Below are 16,856 nucleotides of genomic sequence, written 5' to 3'. Positions count from 1 at the left end.
AGAAATCAAGTTGTGTACAGTACATGCAGCTTTCTGTGAATCACATCACAGGTTGTATTCAATTGCACTGTTACAAGGAAATGCCTTCTCTTGTAGAAATGACATACTGTATATTGGAAGTCCTGACCTTCCAAGTGCCATATACATATATTCCACAGAGCTTCATTACAGACGATGGTCAGAAACACTACAACTTTGGGAGAGCTATCCCTCCCACTTTATCCCCATGTGCATGTTAAGTATTACTTGTGAGGGGAGGCGGGGAAACAATCCTTATCTGCCTCCTGGCTGATCAGTGCATTTCTAGTCATCAATAATATTCTTGGTAGGAAGAATTCTGAAGTTCCTACACACCAATTCATAGAAACGTTAAAAATGTTGCTGCATTTAATATGCACATATTCAGTTTTTTAAATGGTGATAAGTACCATTAAGGCCAAGCAGGATTGGAACTGTGGTGGGTGTAGGGGGAGTTTAACCCTCCCACAATTTGAATTAAAATTTCACCTTGCTCTTTGCATTGGGAGGGACTATTCCACTGACCAATGTTGGTGATGTGCAACCACGTATTCATAAACAGGTTGTGCTGGTTTCTTGGCATCTGCCTGGGAAACAATAAAAAAGAAAAGCTAGATGAACTTATTGCAGTAAGCTAGCCTGAAGGGAAGGATCCAGAAGCTTGCTGGCTATCTTTTGGAAGCATAGGTTCTAACATGTCCAGTTCTGTGGGAAACAGGGCAAGGTGTTCCGGCATGCATAGGCTCCTATGATGATTCTATATGATTTCCATATTAAAACAGCGGATACTCTTTAGGAAAATCAGTCCAGTCTTAAGCAAGGTAGTATAATTTCTGAGTCCTGGGTAAATCACAAATAAACTCTGAAAGCGCTGGGGGGATGAATAACCCCAGGTGGCAAAAGCAGATCTTAGTCTAGTCAGGGGCGAAGAACCCGTGGACCTCCTGGTCCACATCTGGAGTGTCACAGGTTTCTTTATCTCTGATCGCCGTCTCTCGCTCTTACTTCACTTCACGGCGGTGTCCTAACGCCTTGGAAGCAAGGGAAAAGGCGTGTACTGTTCCCCCGCCATCAGAAGCAATCACTTCTGACGCGCGCGGGCGTGGACGTCAGGACTTTTGCTTTGGCGATAAATCGCGCATCTCCCCATTCACCTTTCTATTCAACGCTGTCTCCGGGCGGCTGAGTTCGGGAGCTCCGCCCCCGATTTGCCGCCGGCGGCTAGATTGGTTCCTTTCGCTTCCGATCGGAGGAGCCGAGCCTGTCGATGCAGTCGTCGTCCGGGGGGGCTGCTGCTGCTAAGCGGAAAACATCTGTTGCTGAAGCTGCGCTAGGGACGACGGGCGCTGAGCCTGCGGGATCAGCCGGGGATATGCCGGGGGACTCGTGGGCCAACAAGCGGGGCTCCTACGAGCGCCTCCGGCCCTTCAACCAAAAGGTAATTGCAAGGCGACTCGCCCATAGATGGGTTTTGCATGGTGTTCGGGGGGAGCGCGCGCGCGTAAAATCCGACTAGGTGATTCCAGGCGGTGTGGCTGTTTAGGAAATCATTGTCCTTTAGCTTCCAAAAGCACTCTCCAGGCTCCAACACACACGCACGCGGAAGGTTGGGCTGGGAAATCCTAAGAGACCCCGAGAATTAAAAAAAAGGTGGATGTGGTTTTTCTCCAGAAAAACATCCTGTGTCCTCCAGCTGGTTATGCTGAGTACGCTTTGTGTTCAGATAGGCGCTGGGAAGGACCCCTAGGGTGCTCTGGTTAAAATGCTAAGAGGCTCAAGGGGACAGGCTGCGTCTGGGCAAAGCCTAAAGCGGGGGCTGGGTCAAAGGCAGCGGAAGAAAATGAGCGGCTCCTCTCTGCACTGGCTGGGCCTGGAGGCAGAAGCTTACACCTGTATGAATCAAGGTCTCAAGCGACTTCCTAGCTTGATCGGGTGAGCCCTTTGCATTCTGAAAGTTTTTCTTTTCTGCTGACAGCTTGTAAGCATAAAGACCCAGAAGAGTTTATCAACAGATAACTTCTTATTTTGGAAGTGGTCTCACAAGTACATACCTGGAAGTTGCACGCACCCTCAGATCTGGAAGACCTCTCTCTCATGTTTGCTATCTGGGCAGTGAGAGTACTGGGTGGAAAGGATAACACACTCTGAATGCCCTTAAATGAGTCACTTTGACTCTTGACACAAAGGGCTGAAATAGAAGTGAAGCAGATTACTGTAGTTGTGATCAGATTTCCTATCTAGAAAGCCACCTGAAAGGAGGAAGGGTTGGAATTGAATTGGGGTCGAGGTGCTGCTTCTCCTGCTGGGGATGCTTAATTAATCCTTTTGCCCCATTCCATTGTCCTGATCAAAATCTCACACATCCCAAACTGTTACTAACTCTGCTGATTCAAGTAATGGAGCTCTGAGAAGCTGAGATTTAAGGGAAGAATGTGCAAAGGAGGCAGGTTTCCAAATAGAACAGAAGCAGAGAGTTTGAAAAAAGGAAGAATTGAGAACAAGTCTCACCCATTTTTTGGCAAAAAAATATGTATGTCGTAGACAGACTGGATTTCCCCTAAGCCCTTTAACTTTTGCCTGCCCTAAACCTCTTTACAGAACCAGCCATTGTGATGTTGGTTGGAACTACAATACTTGATTCAGCCATAGTTCCTTCAGTCCCTATTATTTAAGTATGTCTATATGTATGTCTTTTGGCATGCACACGAAAAATAAAAGATCTAGAAATGTATCTTCTGTGAAGTGCCCCACAGTTTGATGACATTACAGAAATAATAATATGCATATTAGAATAGTGTGTGTAATTCTCATTTCATATAAATCTGATAGCAAAGTTGTAGACTTCTTCTGAATTTCACTTTTTTATATATAGTCTGGACACAGAGAAGGCTTTAGCCTAGTTTTTTCTTGTTTGCTTTTTTACAGAAATGCAGTCCTGAAGAAAGTGCTTCCTTTTTAAGCAAGATAACATATTCCTGGTATAGCAGGTACAAAAGTTATATATGTGGTTTTAAATTCACAATAGAGGTCCTTGTGCTTAACCAGACACTGGAAAGATAGGAAAGCTTTTAAAGCCTTGTCTTATAAATGATTAAAGGTTGATTTATTTGTTTTAAGCCACACCCACCCCAGAACATATACATGCTTCCATGTAGGTCTGGAGCTTTGGTAATAATAAACTGGAGAAACATGTCCCACATTGACTTATCACGCTTGCACAGAGGCCTTATGCCTCTGAATACCTAAGATGCAGGGAACAACAGGTGTGCAGAGTGCTGTTGTGCACAGGCTTCTTGCATACTCACTTCCCTAAGTCAACAGAACTCATACTAAGATTTTTTTATATAAAAAATGTTCTTTTTGAACTCCTCTTGGAGAAGTTGAAACATTTAATGTTGCTAGGTGAGTCAGTCATCACTAAGTATTATGTTAATTACCCGTGGTGGTTTTGCACTCCTTACATCTTTTAAATCATGGACTTGTTTTGAAAAAAGTCTAGATTGAAAAGAACGGTTAAGCACATAAATGATACTGGCTGCAAATGAGATATTAATATAAGCTGCAACTCTCTGTGTAACTGCGTGTGCTTGTGTCTCATACACGTATATGCATGCATAGGACTGCAGGCCATTGTACAAGACTTGGAATGGCCACCAGCTGACCAGACAATGATTTCATGATCAGCAGGCTGTCACTCCTGTTTAAGATACTTCTTCTTTATATAGGCCGCAGGGCTGCTTTCCCCCAGCTCTGCCTCTTTCAAACTTCCTGTTCTTCCTGATACTGGCAATTTTCTCTGTTGGGAGACGCACAGTAATGTTGGCTACAGTATTGAACCTTTGACATATTCTTTAAGGATGTTGCCTCTGAGGAATTTTCCTCTTTTTGATGTGTTCTGTTTTGGAGCCATCTTGTCACCTGTCTCCCTGCTGTTGTCAGAATGGTCATATTTTCTTGTCACAATATTGTGGTTTACAGTGAATGAGCAGCATGCTGCTACATGTAGCCTGAACTCTCCCATTTTGCCTCTCCCTTGGCGTCTGCGGGAGAAACCAATCGTGGAGCTGCAATCTAGGTTGGCTCCTCATGATAAACCAACCTGGTTAGTTGCTCCCAAACAAGCCAGGATTCATCAGCCAACAACAAATTATGGTCTTATTTCTTCTGCTTCTGCCAGGAAAGTAGCAAAGGGGGAGCAATTGGGGCTGCGTAAAGCAGCACACTGTTGGTTCACAGTAAACCATGACAAGACAGTAACTGCTGTCTTGCGTGCTGTGCTTCCCTCATGTTTGAACGCTCCTTTGGCTTTATTTTCATAAGCTGAAATGTAAAATGCAGTTGTAAATACCCATGGTGTAGAACCTCTGACCTTTTTTTGATTGTGTGAGCAAATTTGGGCCCTGTTCCTATTTTCCTGCATACTTCTAAAGCCATGCCATGGTGGTTTCATAACTGTTCACAGGACAGATGAGGGGAGTGAGTAACCAACACTATTTCCTTTTATTATTATGGAAGCAAATCACATGGAACATTTCCCCTGCGGTCACTTTGTTGATTTGACAGTGTTTTATAGGAGATGTTGGATGAAATAGGGAACTAGATTATAACTATAGAAATAAGCACTTTCTCAATTCTCTTTTCACTCCTTTATGTTTTACTATCTTGTTGGTTGTTACTTATCTTTGAACTGTTTTGTGATTAACTTGTCTTTTAACAGATTTATAACTTTAGGCTATAAGAAACCATTGGAAAGGGAAGACCTGTCTGAGCTCATTGAAAGTGTTTCATCCTACATTGTGTGTCCAGAGTTTGAAAAGCATTGGAGAAAGGAAGTATTTAAGAAATCCAAGGACATAAAGGTAATTCTGATGGCAATAAAAAAGATGTCCCTGAAAGAAGCCATGGGCTTCCAGAGGCAAGATTTATAACCTGGCCTTGAAGAACTGGAATGACTTTTCATCTCTTAAAGAACTCCTGTGTCACACATGCATAAGCTGCTGCTGTTGCTTCTCCTTTTACCTGTTTTCTCCACCCAGTCTGTCTCTTTAGATTGCAATACCTGTGTGATGCTTGCTTGCTCAAGATGTTTCCCTGGAATGAACACCTGATCGCCTCAGTAGATACATGATTTAATGCCTTAGATGAGTAATCCCTTAGGTGAATCACACAATTTATACCCTCCATGTACAGTGAGAACTGACCATCTGAAGGAAGATGATGCCTCTTAGAGTTTATGCATGTTGCTCTAGGCAACTACTGGAAATCTGGTAACAACCGATTTAAACATGTTGCTAGGAATGAACATTGATGTTCCTTTGGAAGCTTGAAGCTTGCCACCACACATACAAATTGTGTTGCAGCAAACATGTATGCGGAGCCACTTTTAAAATGTTACTGTACATTTATTGGTTTTAGAGGGGTTTTCTTTTGTTGTAGGCAAACAGCATTTCCATATTTTCAGATCTCATATCTGTTTAATCCACAGGCTCCTGCTTATGAAGATGTGACAAAAAAGCCAATTTCCCAAAAGCCATCTCTCCTTTCACCACTATGGCAAACATTTAAATTTTTATTGATCAAGGTGGCTATTCTGAAAGTTGCCACTGATTTTTTAGCTTTCCTGAGCCCACAGATTATGAAGTAAGTTTGCAAATATGCCTTAATATCAAGCTGGCAGATCCAGGTGCCTTGGGCTTTTCCAGATCTTCCTGTTGCGTGGTTGAAATTTCTTGCAAAAATCTCACAAATGTATCTGTATGTTGAGATATAAATTAATACAAATTATATGTAATATTAATTAGCTAGAAACCAGTTATTGGCTTGAAGGAGGACTACTCTTCCTAGTAATTGGCCTGGAAAATCTGGACCATTGACAGTAAAATCTGACCTCCTGCTATTTAATTACATACATTTGTCATACCGCTTTGTTTACTTTTAAATAATATGCTTTTTAAAATCTCCAGTATTATTTGGCTTGAAGGAGATGATTTACCAATTGTGCTTCTTGCATGTTGATACATTTTCAACTTGAATGAAATGCAAGCAGAATTTGCATAGTTTCTTGAAATCAGAGATATGTAGTCTGTGTTTAAGACATTGGATTAACCTGATGCTATCAGTTTGGGTACCGCTGCCATCACATGCATATGTCTGTCAGATAATGTTTGTGGGTTAATTGTTAGCAGCTTGCAGGTGGTTAACTGTGGGCTGTATCCAGTGGTTAGTTTGTGCTAGCAATGAGGTTCTTCTGTTTATGCAAGGTGGAGCACCTGGCTCTCACTTACTTCCCTCACTTACTGCATCTTTCTATATCATATATGATAATGTTCCAGAGCATCCTTCGGTAATCAAGAGCAGATCAGTAGATAGGGAGGGTTGTTGACATCAGGTGTCTTTCCTTGTGAAAGCAGAAGTGCTTTATGCTAACGCAAGGACTCTAAGGCTACTATAGCAGTTGTATTGCACACATTGAAGTGGCATACAGTGCCAGTAAGAGCTATATGCCCTACTACTACTATAGTTGCAACCTGATTTAAAAAATAATTGTTATTGATTAAGGAACTTTGTTAAATTAGCATATGGATAACAATATTTCTGGCACATAAATAATAATTCATTTTTTAGATGACTACATGTAGTTCAACTGCCATCAGCTTAGGAAAATCTGCTTCCTTCTGCAGTTAAAGGAGGAATACCTCTTTTAGGATGGTGGGTGCCATTTTCAGTTTTTAAAAGGACTGTATTTAAAAAATATGCTGCCCAGTTCATCATTGATGCCTATTTATTGATTAAAGGCTTTCAGTTAATTTAACTTTGCAGCCCTCTTATCACAGTTAACTCTGCTATTAGTGCTGCTCAGTTTAGAAATTATCCTGCCCCTGTCGGTGACATATGGAGACTGGGCAACCTGTGCAAATGCATCAGAGGCCAAGTAGTTTCTGGAATCTGCTGCCAGATTGTTGCAGTGAGAGGCATATTTCTATGCTTTCGACATGATGGTTCCCTCTGCCTCCATATGCAAAGGCCACACTCATCCGCTGTATATGCTAAGCATTCTTGGAGCACATAGCATTTCCTACACTTAGGATGCAGCCTTTGAAGGGGTTCTGTGTTCAGGGTGGGATGCTGCAGATCATATGGATTGTGTCCCAGGAGCTGAGAGGATATTGGCTGAGATGATGGTGGCCACCCTTCAGCCAGCTTACCCATTGCCTTCATCTGCTCTCAGTCACAGCGGATGGCCTGGCACAGTGAAGCCCACCCGGGCATGACATCCAGCTGGTCAGGACCTGGGTGAAACTCGGCATCTTTGTTCAGTGTCCACATTCTAGGAACAAGATAAACATCACCCAGGTGTTCCTGGTTTTTCAACTAGGTGGATCTAATGAAAGTTGGAAGCTTATTCACTGTGTTATATGAATAGGTATAGGGTCATAATTTGCTTTAAGAATAAAATCAAATAAACTTTGCTGTTTTGCATTGCAGGGAAATGATTCTGTTGTGTGAGCATTCCTCTGCTCCACTCTGGAATGGCTATGGCTATGCAGTGGCTCTTCTGCTTGTGGTTGTTATGCAGACACTAATCCAACAGGCCTACCAGCGCCTTAACTTGCTTACTGTTGGGAAAATTCGAACTGCCGTCACTGGCCTTGTATACAAAAAGGTAATCTCTCCTGTCTGTCCATATTGGGGGCGGGGGCAATGATGCCTGCAGAAGGGAAATCCCCACTGCCCCTTCCACATTTCATTCCTCCCAAGCCTTGGGATGTGGGCAGGGGGCCGTAGTAGTAGGCTGTTATCAGGGGGAAATTGGATAGAAGCAGCCTGCACAAATGAATCTAGCTTGTTCAAGCTGCCTTCCCAATTCCCCCTGCCCTGCATTTGGGGTCTTCCGTTCAGGTTCCAGGGTCCTCAGGACAGACCTTTCCAAGGGGGCACTTAGATCTGCCTTGAGGAACAGAAGGTGAGGAATTTCCTTTCCTTATGTCTCCTCCATCAGTTCTTTCAGAACTGAGTGGCAGATGCTCTGGTTAAAAACCCAAGTCCACACATTTTCAAAAGGTGTTCAATCTGGTATTTTCAGCTTTTGGGAGTGGGTAGGAGACAATGAGGACTGGAAGGTGAACAGGCTTTTTGAGCTGTTCCACTGATTTATAGAAAGTTCAGATACTGACATAAAGTAAATTCTTGCAAAGTGGAGAATATAAATCAGAGGTGGGGAACCTGTGGCACCTGGGGCAGTCTTGACCTGCCAGGGCTTCCAGTTTGGCCTTCCAGGCTGTTCTTCTAAAACCACGTCCACTTGTCAATCAGGTGATGTTAACCATTGGGTGGGGGTTCAGTCCTGTTTGGTTCAGCTGCACACACTATTTCCCCAGATGAAGTTGATCCCTGCAGAAAACAAAACTGAGCGCTGACCCATCCGTTGATGCATGGGGAATTCCATCCTGCTTGGTTAGGGTGTGCTGGCCACTTCCCAAAGGGAAGCGACTGATACACCCATACCCTGTAGAAAGTAAGCTTGAACTTCCCACACATTAGCTGATGTGTGGGGCGTTCAGTTCTGCTTTGTCGTTATCTCCCTTCGCTCCTATGGGTCAGCTTTGGCAAGTGGGTGGGACTATGCATATGTCAATCATCTGTCATCATTATGATGTCAAGTGATTGAGAAATGGGTGGTTCCATCCACCTGTCAGAGCTGGCCCATGGGAGCTGAGGGGAGATAAAGATCTGCCCCCTGGTCAAAAAAGTTTTGTCACCCCTGATCTGCTAGTGGAAACAAGAAATTCTAGCAAATATTTCAAAGGTTCTAGTCTTGTTCCAATGTGCACATGGAACTTCCTTGTATATAAGTTTCATCATTTTAATAGTGAATGCAAAGTTCTGCTGGGCTGGATTGATGGAGGCATGCTTAAGTTTTAAAAGCATTCCCATAAATCCATCCAGATAATTTAAAGTGGCCATCTTTTATGGTTTTGTATCACAATGGTAGGACTATTACAAAATGTGTTTCCAGAATATTAATTATACCATCTGTCTTTCCTTGGCTGCAGGCTTTAAATTTATCTAGCTCTTCAAGAAAGAAGTATACAACTGGGGAAACTGTCAACTTGATGACATCAGATATCCAGCAACTCACGGAACTGGCAGTCAACCTCAACCTCTTATGGTCAGCTCCCTTTCAGATCCTCCTGGCCATTACCTTCCTTTGGCAAGAACTGGGCCCCTCGGTGCTAGCGGGTGTTAGTGTGCTGCTTCTGGTGTTACCAGCCAATGCTTTTTTTGCTGCCAAAGTCAAGCAACTGCAGGTAAGAAATTTCAGTTGAACGTACTGTAGAAAGTTGTTGCATTATAGGGAGACGATCATTTTAATTTGAATGGGTTGCATCCTGAGTTAGGTAAGTAAGTAAGTAGAAGCACTCAGGCTTTCCCAGCCCCTGATCCCATTGTTGCCCCCTCATGCTCACCCAAGAGCAGCATTGACTTCAGGGCATGATGGCACTCGACAGTGAGCAGGAGGTCTCCCAAAGGCAACAGGTCTGGCACATTGCATGTTGAAGCTAAGTGTGAAGCTACCTGAGGAAAGGCTGGGTTTCTAAGAGAGGTTGGGGTGTTTTATGTGTAGCGTAAGACAGTAGTCATCCTAGAAATAATTTATCTGTCCAGTGACAGCTTTGAAGTATGAAGCTGAAAAAGATCTTAAATATCTCAGTAAGGAGTGTCTGAAGCAAAGTGCAGTGCCTTTCCAAAGTAGCAACTAAGCTATCTTTGAGTGCAAACACATAAAGTTCTAGCTGTGCTCCAAAGGTGCCATATCCTTACTTAGATCCTCTGGGTTCCCCTTCATCTAATTATAATAACTTACTGCTGTTAAACATAAACCCTACCACAAACACTTAATTGAAGACCTCTACTATGGGAATAAAGGGAAAGATTTATCTAATGACACATCTAGCACATTACCCAGCACCCAACTTAAGTGAGGGTGTCTGTCACACAGGTTCAATGTCCCAATTGCTAAATGAGATTTATCAAATCTTCTGTCTTTATAATGCTTATTTAAAAAAACAAACAAATAAAAAAGTCAGTCATCTACCAGTGTAAATAAATACCACAGTTATTCTGCCTGAAACATTACTGATTTGCATTCTCAATGGCTGTATCAGTTGTGGGATATGAAACATATATGTGCTATGCAGCATAAAAAAGGAATCTTTAATCCTATAACCTTTCTTAATAAACTTTATTGTTTTTCAGAAAAGTCAAATGAAGAGTAAGGATCAGCAAATTAAACTCCTAAGTGAAATCTTGCATGGAATAAAGGTAAGACAGATAATGAGTCTGTATACTTGTTTAGTCTGATTATGGAGGACAATATATATGTCTCAATTCATAACCACATGTAGATTATTTTGAGCTAACTTGATAATAGATAATGCACTTTGCCATTTCTGAACAATTATTGTGATTATGATTCATTCCCTTTTTCACTATCAAAAATGTGAATTTTTTCAGGAAGAGTGCACTATATTTCTTTCAAGATGACTCTCATATCATTCATTCAGAGTCTGGACTGGGCAAGCTTCTGCCGTATAGTGTGCTGCATCACAACCAGGAAATTTCAATGCCCTAATTGATAAGAATAAGCCTAATTGCATGCAACTGAAACAGCCACATATTACCTGTTTAGCCCTGCCTCCCTTCCCTTCCCCTCCCTTTCCTCTCCTTTTTCTCTTGTGTCACATCTTAGATTGCAAGCTCCTCAGGGCAGCAACTTGTCCTCTTGTATGCCATAAAGTGTTGCACACACTGATGGCACTAGAGAAAAAATCAATTGCCTCAAGCAGAGGTCCTTCCATTTGCCATATAGAATGTCCCTACCTGAAAAAGAATGGACTACCTGATCACTTTGTGTCTCTTAGGGAAGAGTCTCTGTTTGAGGTAAATGTCAAACCGTGATGGTGTCCTCTGATATAGAATGGAAAAGTTGTCTTCATGGGTTTTATGAGGAACTGCTACACAGCCTACTTTTCACATCACTATGAGGGGTGTGTGTGCATGTTTTGCACTTTAAATGTACTATAATAACACATGTTTGAGCATAAAGTTGTATTTCACAATATTGCTAACTGGTGCCAGTGTTTCAAAATGTACACCTCTGTTTAGATTCTCAAGCTATACACATGGGAGCCATCATATCAGAAAAAGATTGTGGACATTCGGGAACGTGAAATCGATGTTTTGAAATCCTCTGGCTACCTGACAACATTCTCCATGTTGACGTTGACTTGTATCCCTTTCCTGGTGTGTTTTAATGAAATAGCACTCATTTATACAGTTGGGTAATTATATATCCTACATCTTGCTGGGTGCAAGACAACCCTGCTGATAAAGAACCATTTTGCCACCATTAAGAATATGTGGTACATATCCAAGATTTATCACATGCTGGTTCAAAAACCACCAGTGTATGAAGTAATCCTTCTGTATTGGGCATCAAATAGAGCAATTTATTAAAATAAATTTCCTGATTACAAAGTAGGGTTTTGTTTTCGTGCTTAGATTTTAATTTGATGTAACAAGAAAGTAAAGAGTTTGGGGAAATTCTGAAGAAACCATGGTGGAAGCAAAATAAAATTTTAAGGAAAGTCTGGGAAATTATATGAATGGAAGAACAATTTAGGATCCAACCCAATGGGTCTAGTTTAAGCTTAGTTTGGAATATAATGCTAGTTATTAGGTAAGACTTGGTGCATTTATGCTGCTATAACTTTGCAGTTCATTTTGAATGTATAAGTTCCATTTTAGGATTGCAGCCTAATGTTGTTTTGGCTTTAGCTGTAGGACAAATCGATACTATCTGCATAGCAAATAGTCCAAACTGTGCCTTACTTATATGCTTTCTTTCTCTATGAATATGAAGGTCTTCAACTTTCAGTTGGAAGTAAGCTAAACTAAGTGAAACGGCACTTAAGAGAGCTTGGTTTTTGCTAGTGGTTTCTGCCAAGGAAACATATGTTGAATTGAGTTGTTTCCTGTCAGTCATGCTGTTTATTAGCAATAAACTAAAGCACTGTTCAGTCAGTTACTACTGAAAATTGAGCTCTTAACCTTTGGGGGGAACCCCATTACTTCTTTCTCTTAAAGGTCTCTTTGACTACATTTGGAGTATATTTTCTGTTGGATGAAGAAAATGTTTTAACCGCTGCTAAAGTGTTTACTTCTATCTCTTTGTTTAATATTTTACGACTGCCTTTGTTCGACTTGCCTACAGCAATTTCTGGAATAGCTCAGGTAAATATACTGTTTGAGCATATCCTAGAAAGGATATTTGTGGTACTTAAATAACATTTAATAATGTGCACGTTTTTCATCTTTTATTTAACATTTAAAATGTATTGGTTTATGCTGCTAGATAAAATTATAAGGGACTTTGCTAAACTGATGTGCAAACTTCCCTTTTCAAAGTTTATCTTGGGGGGGGGGAGTTTGATGAATCTCTTAGCACATCTTGAAAGTTGGGGCCAGACCTGTTTGTTTTAACAATTGCATATAGTGCAGGAAGGGAATGACCCTGGATTTTAGAAAAAAATTGATGCATGAGTGTGGAAAGCCAAACTCATATGGGATCCACCACTTACTTCCCTGTTGCTATTCTTCCTATACAAATGCATCTGCCCTCAGTTCAGTTGCCAAAGGAAATAAGCATCAAGGGTGAGGCAGAGGTACAGATTGCCTAAAAATGGAATCACAGACACTGAGGTCCAGCTTTGAGGGCCTTCTGGTGGTTCCCTTGCTGCGAGAAGCCAAGTTACAGGGAACCAGGCAGAGGGCCTTCTCGGTAGTGGCACTCGCCCTGTGGAACGCCCTCCCACCAGATGTCAAAGAGAAAAATAACTACCAAACTTTTAGAAGACATCTGAAGGCAGCCCTGTTTAGGGAAGCTATTAATATTTAATAGGTTATTGTATTTTAGTGTGTTGTTGGAAGCCACCCAGAGTGGCTGGGGAAACCCAGCTAGATGGGCGGGGTATAAATAAATTATTATTATTATTATTATTATTATTATTATTATTATTATTATTATGGCTTAAGCATGAGAGTCCAGTGATAACGAGTGTGACACCCTGACTCATAGAGTTGCCATATGTACTCCTTTTCCAGGACATGTCCTCTTTTTCATGGGTAGAGTCATCATTGAAATCCATACTTAAAAATAGAATTTGGTAAATGTGTCTTTTTTTGCTCTTCAAAATATGGCAACCCAAATTAGGCTGGCCCCCTTCAGTAATGCTTTTTATCTGAGCAGTAAAGGCTTTCTAACGTTTAGACATCTTTTGATTCCTACCTGTTTCTGAATTTGTTTTATTGCCTTGTTTTAATGCTCTCTTTATCATTTAACTGTTGTAAATCACTTTGAGAGCCCAAAGGTGATGTATAAAGGATGTTGCAAATGGGGTCCCTTCTGTGATCATGATGCTTTACCTTTCATTGCCTGCAATGCTGCAAGCTACCTTCAGCAATGAATTACTAAATCAAAATCAGAGTGAAAACAGATGAATACTTAATGCAGCCTTCCTGTGCCTGGTGTTCTGTAGGCGTTTTGGGCTAGAACTCTTCTCAGCCCCATCTAGTCCACCCAGGAGGCACTATAGGATTGCTGTCTTATTGTAAGGAAGTAGAGTGTGCTCTATTTTGTTTACTAGACCCTACAGAGAACTAGCTCCCCACGTGGCTAAAGAAAAGCATATGGGACACTTTTGCAAACAAACAGTGCGTTTTCAGCCTCAGGCTAATTGTAAGCAGTTCAGCATTACTTTGCTTTTGGAAATAGCAAAAAATCTTCATGGGTTTGTAATGTCCTCGAAATCATTTTGTAAAATCTAAATTGACTAAGCGTGCACCTGTTTTTGCAGACAAAGGTTTCTATAGTTCGTTTAGATGATTTTCTGTCTTCTGAAGACCTCAACCCTCAAAACATCCACACAGATTACAGTGGGGGTAAGCTTTTCATCTGTTTCCAGTATATGACTGATGCTTGAGAACTTGGGCTGAAGAGTCTGTGTCTGTTAACTTGAGTTGTTTTGTTTCTGAACTTCAAGATCATGCATTTAGATTTGTTAACGCCTCTTTCCACTGGGAGAAGATTGGAGCTCCAACCTTAAATAAGTAAGAAACAAACTATATTTACAGTCTAATCTGTAATCATGTGCTAAGGTCAATGTCCTGAATACTGGGGATGAGTGATCAAATGAAAAGGAGAACTCATACATCCTATAGTGAGGGGGAACTGAGGGGGAAAACCTTATTGGGAAGGGAAGGAATCTCTGAAAGGGCAAATAGTTGGAAGATCAGATTTGCAGGCAACATTAGTACAGGTAGCTCTGCATTTTTCATATGCACTACATCTGACAGCAGCTATGAGAATGGTCCTGGCATCCTCTTCTGCCTAAAGCAAATAATCATATGTTGCCCAAACAGGATATCCAGGATATAAGAGCTGTGCCTTAATTTGGAGTCTGCTGGTTATTAAACAAGGTGAAAGCTCAGTTTCTATATAAGGTCATCTAATTCAAACTCCAGTTGATTCAGACAACTCACTAGTAAAGTATGTCTCATCTAACCTCTGATTAAATACCTCTACTGAAGAAGAGTTCACCACCATTTAAGGCAGTCTGCTCCACTATCAAACAGCTCATACTGTCAGGAGGTTCTTAAATATTTACTTGAAATTCTTTTTCTTGTAATTCACACCTATTCATTTGAGTCCCAACAAATTTACTCCATCATCTATGTGATAGCCCTTTTAAAAATTGATATACAGCCATGATGCCTCATCCTTAGGTTTTCTCACATCAACAATAGTAGTTATGTGTGTGTATATATAATAGGTGTGTGCCTATGTTGGACATCCACAACAAAATAAAGGAACTGCCACGATCTGTATGGATGGCATGTTAAAACATTAACTCGGGTCCACCGGTAAACAGTAAAACATTTGCCAGGTTCACCAGAGACTTGCTGCTACAGAATTAATTTGTGCACTCTGTAGATGTGCCAGAAGCATTTGAAGATGTGGGTACCCACTCTCCATGGATACCCCCCCTGCCCCATGTTTCACACATGAGCTAATAAAAGGGGCGATATGAAACAAACTTTAACTAGACGAGGATGGGAATGGTAAAATGTTGATGGCTGAGAGTGTAATTTGAGATAAATGGATGGTGGCTTCTAGCTATGATGTGTATAAAGCCTGTGGAAGGCAACCCTTATTGTGACAGCACACAGTGGTACTGAAACACTAGGACCCTGCAGGAAGCTATGCAACCCAGGTGACCCAAAAGTACAAGGAGGGCAGGATATAGCTTACTGTTGAGTAAGGATTCTTATTCTTCAGAACAACCATTAAATAAATTCTACTTCTTTCCTTCAATATTTCTAGACTGAACCTAGAGATCCCAGAAGGTTCACTGGTTGCTGTTGTGGGTCAAGTAGGAGCTGGAAAATCATCTCTCCTTTCTGCAGTTCTGGGAGAAATGGAAAAAACAGGAGGAACTGCTCAGAGAAAAGTAAAATGAGACTGTTTTGGCTTCAGATTATTTTTATTTTGAAAATGTTTATTGTTTGTAAGTGTATTTTTCCTGTGTATTTGAGTCTTGAAAAAATTGCAGTATTTTTTTCATATTACCTTTTTAACAAGGTGTTTTTTAAAAAAGAAAACAAATTCTGTGGCTCTTCTTGAACTCTCAAGAATTCATTGTTTCTCTACACTGATAAGGGTTTGAGCCAGTCCTATTGTAGGCTTATTCTAGCAGTGTGGTCTGAAGAGAGCTAGAATTGTAGTGTCTGCAGGAAGATGAATATTCATTCATGGAGTTCAGCTCTTCTCAGAGCATTGCACACTTCAGTGTGTTTTCTTCTTTCTTTCAGGGTTCAGTTGCTTATGTGTCCCAGCAAGCCTGGATTCAGAATACCACCTTACGGGAAAATATTCTTTTTGGCCTGGAACTGAACAAACTCTACTATGAAAAGGTTTTGGAAGCCTGTGCTTTGTTGCCAGACTTGGAGCAATTACCAGCTGGGGATCAAACAGAAATTGGAGAAAGGGTAAGTGAAAATGCCCATGTGCGTGGACAGTTTATTCAGGATAGGGATTAAATTTAAAAGTACTAAGAAAGACAGTTGGGCTTCATTAGGGATCTGTGTGAGCCATTTTCAAATTGTACTTTATTGGTTGTGGTGATAGTTCATTGCTGAGATGAAACTGTGCCCTTAATAAAATCGGAAAAGCAGACTGAGAGTGGGGTAATATTGTGTACTTAACATAACACAGAATATAGACTTTGCACTAACTTAGTGACACTATTACTCCATGTGGAGTGACTGGCACGTAGCAAGATGTTCAAGTTCACATTGACAGACATGTCCCTGTGCAGATCTTACATGAAGAACTGTCACTTAACGTTTACAGAACTCTGTAAAAGGTCTTCCTGCAGAATGTGAACGGGATCCATTCCGGAGATCCGTTCGCATCTTTAGGCGAGCACAACCCGCTTCCACGCATGCACATGATGTCATTTTGAGCGTCTGCGCATGTGCAAGCGGCAAAACCCGGAAGTAATGCGCTCTGTTACTTCCGGGTCGCTGCAGAGCGCAACCCAAAAATGCTAAACCCGAAGCTACTTCAACCTGAGGTATGACTGTATGTTTACAAGAACACCATCTATTGACAGAAATCCTTTGGGACTGCAGTGTGAATATTATTCAGGGGATCTGTGGCCTTCCAGATATTGTTGGACTACAACTCATCTTCCCTGGCCATTGGCCATGCTGGCTGG

The 16,856-nt window shown here is 41.4% G+C and overlaps 1 protein-coding gene across 5 annotated transcripts in view; it reads left to right on the top strand.

The window, feature by feature from the left end:
- Positions 1-1,180: 1,180 nt before the first annotated feature.
- Positions 1,181-16,856, top strand: part of LOC309368068 (multidrug resistance-associated protein 1-like) — a 29,003-nt gene continuing 13,327 nt past the window's right edge. The window contains exons 1-13 of one of the 5 annotated variants that reach the window (XR_014167523.1): positions 1,181-1,456; positions 2,944-3,005; positions 4,736-4,877; positions 5,504-5,658; positions 7,504-7,681; positions 9,072-9,326; positions 10,276-10,341; positions 11,185-11,322; positions 12,166-12,312; positions 13,935-14,019; positions 14,121-14,187; positions 15,461-15,587; positions 15,949-16,125. Coding sequence is in view for 3 of the 5 variants with exons in the window: in XM_081907858.1 (XP_081763984.1) it covers positions 1,286-1,456; positions 2,944-3,005; positions 4,736-4,877; positions 5,504-5,658; positions 7,504-7,681; positions 9,072-9,326; positions 10,276-10,341; positions 11,185-11,322; positions 12,166-12,312; positions 13,935-14,019; positions 14,121-14,187; positions 15,461-15,587; positions 15,949-16,125 (1,770 nt within the window). In the remaining 2 variants the exon portion in view is untranslated. Of the gene's footprint in view, positions 1,457-2,943; positions 3,006-4,735; positions 4,878-5,503; positions 5,659-7,503; positions 7,682-8,699; positions 8,825-9,071; positions 9,327-10,275; positions 10,342-11,184; positions 11,323-12,165; positions 12,313-13,934; positions 14,020-14,120; positions 14,188-15,460; positions 15,588-15,948; positions 16,126-16,856 lie in introns of those variants that run through there. The other 4 variants (XR_014167524.1, XM_081907858.1, XM_081907857.1 and 1 more) reach the window with 4 other exon arrangements.

This window comes from Podarcis melisellensis (genome assembly GCF_964234715.1).
Source record: "Podarcis melisellensis genome assembly, chromosome: 4".
Classification (NCBI taxonomy): Eukaryota; Metazoa; Chordata; class Lepidosauria; order Squamata; family Lacertidae; genus Podarcis; species Podarcis melisellensis.
The sequence above is the reverse complement of the archived record's forward strand: the minus strand, read 5'-3'. Positions and strand labels throughout refer to the sequence as shown.